This window comes from Microtus ochrogaster, chromosome 21, assembly GCF_000317375.1.
Source record: "Microtus ochrogaster isolate Prairie Vole_2 chromosome 21, MicOch1.0, whole genome shotgun sequence".
NCBI classification, from domain to species: domain Eukaryota; kingdom Metazoa; phylum Chordata; class Mammalia; order Rodentia; family Cricetidae; genus Microtus; species Microtus ochrogaster.
In genome coordinates, this window is record NC_022022.1 from 13,629,957 (window position 1) to 13,638,013 (window position 8,057).

Here is an 8,057-nt window from a genome sequence, read left to right on the forward strand (position 1 = left end):
ATAGATAGATAGATAGATAGATAGATAGATAGATAGATAGATAGATAGATAGATAGATAGATAGATAGATAGATAGATGATAGGCAGGCAGGCAGGCAGATAGATGATATATAGTCATTGTACTATCATGGTCTCTGGTTTTGATTTTTTTCAGTTTTTCTACAGCTATTTGGAGTTCTGAATGTTAAAATTGATCCTCTAACTTAAGAAAAAAATTCTTAAATTTTTGAGCACAATCAATCTCAGTAAGAGTCCTGGAGTGATCTAAAGGAGTGTTTTCAATTTGTTTAGACTTAGGAAAGGATGACGGATATCTTGGAATATCTCACCATTAAGTCCTAGTATCAGCTGTTTTGGGAATTGGCGTCCAGCCCCAGTGCTCTCTCCTGCAGGGCACTGCTGAAGCCCTGCCCTGGATCCTTTAGAAGAGTCGGAGTATAAAGAAGACAGACTTGATGGATAATCTCCATTCTTCCCAGTTCCGGAGATCTAGCATAAATGCTTCAAGCTGCAATTATTCCGAGGTTTTACGTGCTTATGTGTTTGTAGCCATTTCTAGTGCTATTAATAGGCCTCACTACCCACTCTCCCGTGCAGTCTAACTGCGCAAACATGTTTTGGTCAACTTGCTTAAAACTCAGGAGAAATAGCTAACGGTGAAGTCACTTGCCTCGATATCAGTGATATGTAAGATAAAACAAGGCACGGGTGTGAAAGTGCCCGTTTAAAACCAACTGCCCCTCCAAAAGATGTATATTTTGCTTTAAATGTCATTCTTTCTACTTACCAAAAGAAAAAAAAAAGGTTTAAAATTTTCTAAAAGAGCCATTTTTCTCCCTCTTGATCTAATTATCATAATTCAATCCATAGAGGAGGAACCAGGTGGGAATATATTAACATTTCAGTTCAGTTCAAAATAACTTAACACATTATTTTCCATTTTCCTTTGTCTGCTATGGTTGCTGTCCTCTATAATCAACCCCTTTGTAAATAAAGTATTTCAATCCTTCAATGCAATTCTGTCTTCCCATAATTGTAACGACTCCTATTTAATCTTCAGAAAAGACACCCAGTGACCAAATTCTTGCTTTTCTATGCATTGGGAGAGGACTACCAGGCCCTTGCAACACTAGAGAGTTCTGTTGGATTCAGGCACCAACTGTCAGAGAAACACTTCACAGAGATGGCTGAACACATGACCAAAGAAAACATGCGCATAAGAGCAGTAAGTGTGTTATATGCCGGGTGGTGGTGGTGTACAATCCCAGCAGTCGGGAGACAGAGACAGGCAGATCTCTGAGTTCGAGGCCAGTTTGGTCTACAGAGTGAGTTCCAGGATAGCCAGGGCTACACAGAGAAACCCTGTGTTAAAAATACAAAAAAGAAAAAGGGAGTGTGTGTGTGTGTGTGTGTGTGTGTGGTGTTGTTGTTGTTGTTGTTGGTAAATCCATATTCCTGCTGTATTTGAGTCACAGATTTACAACATTACCAACTGATCTAAGTATAATAATGTCACATAAACGCAATGACCAGTCGGTGAAGAGTTTGATGAGGTGAGCTAACTCCATTCATTTTAACCTCCTTTTCACAGTAATTCAAGCTGTACCAAAGATTTTTTTTTTTCTGCTCTTTGAAACAGGTCCGTGGATTCAACAAAATAAAATAAAATAAAATAAAAAATAAACCTCTAAAGGCCATCCCCGGATAACTTTTGACCTCAGCTGTTCCGGTCCCTGCCTGAGAATGAGTTAACTATAAATTCCCAACTCTAGACACAAGCTGGGGTTGTAGTGCAGGGTGCAGAGTCTGCTTAGCATGAAATCTGGGGCTCCACCTCCAGCACCGAGAAGAGGAAAACAACCACAACCCCTGCTATCCACAGGAAAGGGGTTCTTTCTGCTTTCCGGAAAGGGTCCCATAATAGTTCATCTGATTTAGCTCTGTAATTTTCCTTTAAGAAAAATGGTCATTCCATGCAGGGGTCCTCCTGGAAAGGGGAAATTGATAAGATCTCTTAAGTAAACTGGGAACATGGAGGGGGAGAGGAGAGGGGTGGGGAGAACATGATTGAGTTGGGGGAGGGACAGAGAGGGCAAGCAAGGAAAGAGATAAAGGGAACCATTATGGGGCTAGAGAGAAACCTGACACTATGGAAACTTCCAGGAACTCACAAGGATGACCACAGCTAAGACTCCTAGCAATAGTGGAGAGGGTGCGTGAACTGGCCTTCCCCTGTTATCAGATTGATGACTACCCTAATTGTGATCATAGAACCTTCATCCAGTAACTGATGGAAGCAGATGCAGAGATCCACAGCTAGCACTGGGGCCAACCTCTTGGAATCCAGTCGAAGAGAAGGAGGAGGGATTGTAGGAGCAAAGGGGTCAAGAACACGATGGGGAAACCCACAGAGACAGCTGGTCCAAGCTAGTAGGAGCTCACTGACTCTGGACTGAAAGCGGGAGAATCTACATAGAACTGAAGTAGACCCTCCAAGTGTGGGTGACAGTTGTGTGGCTTAAGTAGTTTGTGGGGTCACTGGCAGTGGGACCAGGAGTTATCCCTAGTGCATGAACTGGCTTTTTGGAGTCCGTTCCCTATGGAGGGATACCTTGCTCAGTCTAGATATGGGGATGGTAAGGGGGTTGGTCCTGCACCAAGTGATGGGCCAGGTTTATCCTCTCTGAAGGATAGATGGAGTTGAGGTTGGGAGGGAGTAGAAGGAGAGGAGAAGTGGGCAACTTGGATTGGTATGTAAAGTGAAAAAAAAAAAAAGATAAGAAAAAGAAAAATGGTCATTCTTCTCCGAAAGAAAGAGATGTGCAGCTCGCTGCACAAGCATGGTCGACAGTTGTGAATGGCACAGCAGGCACAGCCTGGGTCCCTAGCGGTACTGTGTTAACAGCACAATTCAGAGCTGTAGGGAGAGAAGAGGAACCCAGTCTTCTCTGATGGGGGTGAGATCCGAAGAACAAGGTTGCTTTGAAAGTGTGGTCTTGCGCATGAGGAGCAGCATAAGGATAGCAATACAAGATAAAATAACTGAAAATCAAGAATGCTGAGCCCAAGGGAGCCAAAGAGAGCCAACCACGTGGAGTCAAACTAAAGTTACAAAGAAACTTAAGGGCCCGAGAACTCAAAATCGAAATGATGAATGTCCAGGAGTAAATTGCGTAAAACTTTTATTTATTAGCAGTGTATTCTTCTACACTTCAAAATAGAACAAAATATCCTCTGGGAGACAAACTATTCATAACAAAATACATGGCAAACCATTTTTATTATAAGTGGAGAATCTCTCTGCTATATAATCTCTATAGTATATACATCCCCTTCTTGGTGTGCCTTATGTATGTTCATGTGTATAAATAAGCTTAAGACATACACATGTAGATACATATGACGTATATACACACGTAATTATGGAAAATTTACAGGAGTCAACTTTACAATCATTTTAGTAGCTGCACTCCTTGGTGTTCATAGAACAACTAAAAACGATAGCACGGCTCTCTTCGCCCACATCTCAAATGCTGCTGCAACTACTTTTCAATGAGAACTTGAAAGAAATCATATTCTCTTCCTATACAAAGAACCAACTTTTTAAAATAATAACTCATAATAAAATATTTTACTTTTCAACTTTAGAAAAGATAAACAATTTAATTCCTCTTTATGTTTTTGTTTTTTTTTTTTTTTTGATTCTAAAAACATATAGCTCAACTTTCCATCGGATGAGTGCAATTATTTGGTACTGCAGTCATGGGGAATGATGTCAACAAACCTGAGTCAAACATCCATTCCAATGCCTTTTAAAAAGTGTAAAAGGTGAACAAGGTATCTTGCTGAAGCACATATACTAGTCTGAAGATACCCCCTCCTAATAAATACATCATAAATAGCTCAACACTTTGCATCATCAGTTTAACTAGCCCTTGCCCATTCTCAAGCAGCCTGGAAGAGAATCAGTATCTAAGACTCCCTATCTCATATAGACAAGAAGCCCATAGAGTTCAGGAAACAAATACGGAATCATACTTGCATGAAAGGGCTGGATGTACCCTCGGGGGCCCTTTCACTTTGACATCCGGTTCTAGGCAGACCCGTGTCTAGACAATGGGGGGTATGCTCCATTAATCTATCTCCTTTAGTGTACAGATCGACTTAGCAGCATTTTCTTCGGTTTATTCCTTCATTGCTTTGAAACTGACATCAGACCACGCCTGCTTATCAGGCAATGATCACCTCGTACCCAAAGCAGAGTGTTCGGAGTTGTTAGCTCTCCTGAAGTGCTTTTTGGTCTTTAACAGCATTATTGTACATTAACTGAGAGTGTTCTCACAAACCGCAGGCATGTTTCTTAAAATCCGTAGCCTTCCTTGGCATATTTACAAGGAGGTATAAGCAAAATACATGGTTTAAGGCATTTTTTTTAAAAAAAAAAAAAGCACTCATGAGAGGAGGAAAGAAAATAAAGCATTTGGAATGTTCTGTCATTTCATAGAGGAAAAAAGTCATGCTTTTAGGAGGGACTCACAGAGATTTCTGGTCTTAAAGAGATGGTAAAGTATTGTGGGATTTTTTTTGTTTTGTTTTGTTTTGTTTTTTTTAAGCCTCCTACTCAAACAGTTGAAGAACAAAACAAAGGGGGAAAGTTTTTTCCTAAATAAACCCTACCAAACAACGCCACTCTTGGTAGAGACAAATTTGGATGAACTCCAGTTCAGGCAGACTTCAGCAGAGAATGCTCTGATCTTCTGAACTCACAGGGGGAGCCTTAAAGTCACTTTCTAAAAAGGTGCTCCCTCCTCCCACTTAATAAGGAAGAATTATTTACTCATCATAGACAAAGCCATACTAAAGCCAAACAAATTTAAAATACAATTTTTTTGGTAGCAAACAGCAGGAAAAGTCTAAATCAAAATATAGTCTAGCTTTTACATAATTTTATATACTTATAAAATTATCAAAATAGTCTTTTATAAAGTTCACGATACATATATAATGTAACACTGTACATGTAAATGCAGTAACAAATGCATTACTGAAATACATTAAAAATAACCTTTGAAAAATACCAAATTCAACATGAAAACCGTCTTTACAAGTATGGATGCCTCCATTAAGATGGTTACAGTGCATTTATAGTAGTCGTTAGCCAGTGCTCTGGTCTCAAGTCTCTCAACGGCGCTGTGTTTAACACTCTCTAGGGTCAGAAGAGAGGGACATCCTCCGGGCAAGCAGCTGTTCCCCTCCGCATTGCGCGTCCAGATGTGTAAGAACGGAACCGCCTTCGCTGGAGTGGCAAGGCCTTAGTAATGAACATATTCAGACTGAAGGGACTGTGTAGGGAGAGACACAAGCAGAGGTTAACCATCGCACGTAAAAGCTGCTAAAACGTCCTCCAACCTCCTCCTTCAACCAAGGCAGTTCGGGTCTGTTATGTAAAAGACACATGAAATGAACTAAGAAAGCAAAGGAGGGAGGAGAGAGCACTTCTACTAAGAAAGTAAGACATTTGGTTAGGTAAAGGAGCTGTTAGAACGTTTTCTATTTCAAAAGATTTAATCATGTTTCATCGTGATTACAACCAAGTAATAATTGAAAGTAAAGGGATATAGCCTTTGCTTTGATTTGATTCTTGAGCCTTAGTGTAATAATACTGACTCTGACTCAGAAATATTAAATGATAGTTGTAACTAATTGAGAGCTGTGAGAACAAGCTTTGGATTTTTTTTTTTTTTACTTAATACACATAAGTGGCATGAACATGCTTATCAAACAGAATTAGCAGCCACTTAAAGACGGTCCTTAAGAACGCCTGAGTTTAGTAAATACCTTATAAATCTTTTCCATTGTGGGAACACAAAGCACAAGTGGCTTTGGAATCTCATCTGAGGACCCAAAGGCATGGCAAGCACAAGGGGCCTGTGACAACTGCACAGCCAGTGAGCAGGAATGAACAAAACAGATCCTTCCACAGCGACAGGGACACTGATAGAAGAAGAGCACGTGCCAGAACGCCAGGACAGCAGAGACAATCAGGAAAAGTCTAAAAGCAGCAGGAAGCTCACCAAAGTTGTCTCTGAGCAGCACGTGGTGGTGACACAGAGGAGACAGATCGGTTCTGAGCAGTAAGAGCCCTTTGCCTGGTTCCTCTCATCAAATGCCTACAGCAACAAAGCCTATGTGGTTCTCTGCAAGATGCTGTCTTTTCTCGCAATACTTTTTTCAATCTGAACTGCAGCCTTTTGTTATCAGGAGTATTTTATTAATAGATCTTACTAATTTCAAGACTGATCCAGTTTGGTGATGATACAGCTATCAGTAATGCATGTGTGTGCATGCGCACGCATGCGTGCACACGCACACACAAGCTTCCAAAGAATTTATGAAATTTATTCATCTCAAAGTCCCATGAAACTTTATTCTGCATCAATAGCCACTTACTAAATATTTTTAACCCAAGTTGGCAGTTATGATCCTATTCACAAAAGGTGAAGCCCGCTGACATAACACATGAAATAAAGGTGGAGATATGTATTTAACAAGATAGAGATGTGCACAGTCTAAAATGAACATTGTGGCCGGGCAGTGGTGGCGCATGCCTTTAATCCCAGTATTTGGGAGGCAGAGGCAGGCAGATCTCTGTGAGTTCGAGGCCAGCCTGGTCTACAAGAGCTAGTTCCAGGACAGGCTCCAAAACCCACAGAGAAACCCTGTCTCAAAAATAAATAAATAAATAAATAAATAAATAAATAAATAAATAAATAAATAAAAAAAATAAAGTGAACATTGTGTACCACCAGCAAAGAACAAGAGAAAAAGGAAGAGGGGCGGCTCTCAAGGCCAAAAGAGGCCCAAGGTCGAGCACTCTTAGAGAAGGGAAAAGGGTCTTTGCAGGCTGATTTTCTTAGATTTGACCTATAGTAAAGCTTCAAATGAGAAGGGAGACGATAAGAATTAAGCAACATACTATAAGTGGTGATCCCACAGAGGGAATGTCCTGTGGCGTGGGCTAATGTTATCAAACCCACGTGCTGAGCAGTAGCTATATTGGTAATCATTGCCCAAACTGCTCCCCCTCCCCGCACCCCTGCATCTCCTTAAGTCTGACTTCAGCGTGAGAGGCACAGCCAGTGAAGTGTCTCCCTGGCAGCAAGGACACCACACCTGTGCTTTCCAGAACGTTCAACTCGGGCTTTTGCTCCGATTAGAAAAGTTGCCAACGCTCTCACCAACAGAAATTAGGGCTCCTTAAATGGCTTACAAAGTTACAACAGCACAGTTGTACTGGCATACTCCTCCTAGAGACTCCAGGCTTGGTCAGTTCCCAGTCAGTGGAGAACACAGCAAACAGCCGTAAAGGAAACTTCCTTCAGACATCATCAGGTGCATGTCGTGAACCCAGGTGTGTATTTATAGTTTTCATTTCCTAACTCCCTGATCTGGAAGGTGGAAATAATTTAGAATACCTCCGATTTCTGTTACTCACATGCAGTATGCAGTCACTGGTGTCCCCACTAAAGCTTCTGCTTTTGTATAGCAAAGGCCCACAGACCCTGGGATTCAGTCCAGCCTTAAACATAGTTTGCCACGGTCCCTCCTGCTTCGTGGTTTCCACACCCAGTTTGCTCTCTTACGCTGCTGAAATGGCTCTGCAGAGCTTTGCAAACAAATTAGGCCAAAGCAGGACCTTTGGTCCTGCCAATTCACTTGTTCGACAAACAATTATAGAAATATTAGTCAGAGCGGGAGGAAAATGCAATGCTAAGGTTCTCAGAACAGATAATATCCCACGGTTTCTTTCTGCATAGGATAGAAGGGAAAGCTAAAAGAATACAATCAAAGATCAGTAAAAATGTGTTTAGCGAGTTACTGCAACTTCAGTGTTTTGTAAGAAATTAACCTCCTTTTATTCTCAGTCTAAAAATAAAACTGCTTAATGAAAAAGACTAACGGGCAGCACTCGGGAGGCAGAGGCAGGCGGATCTCTGTGAGTTCGAGACCAGCCTGGTCTACAGAGCTAGTTCCAGGACAGGCTCCAAAGCCACAGA

The 8,057-nt window shown here is 41.2% G+C and overlaps 1 protein-coding gene across 1 annotated transcript in view; it reads right to left on the reverse strand.

Annotated features, from left to right (window-relative positions):
- Positions 1–3,171: 3,171 nt before the first annotated feature.
- The window catches only part of Cdc14a (cell division cycle 14A), a 149,891-nt gene continuing 145,005 nt past the window's right edge, over positions 3,172–8,057 (reverse strand). The window contains exon 16 of the mRNA XM_013349943.2: positions 3,172–5,342. Coding sequence (XP_013205397.1) covers positions 5,313–5,342 — 30 coding nt within the window. The 3' untranslated portion in view covers positions 3,172–5,312. The remainder of the gene's footprint in view (positions 5,343–8,057) is intronic.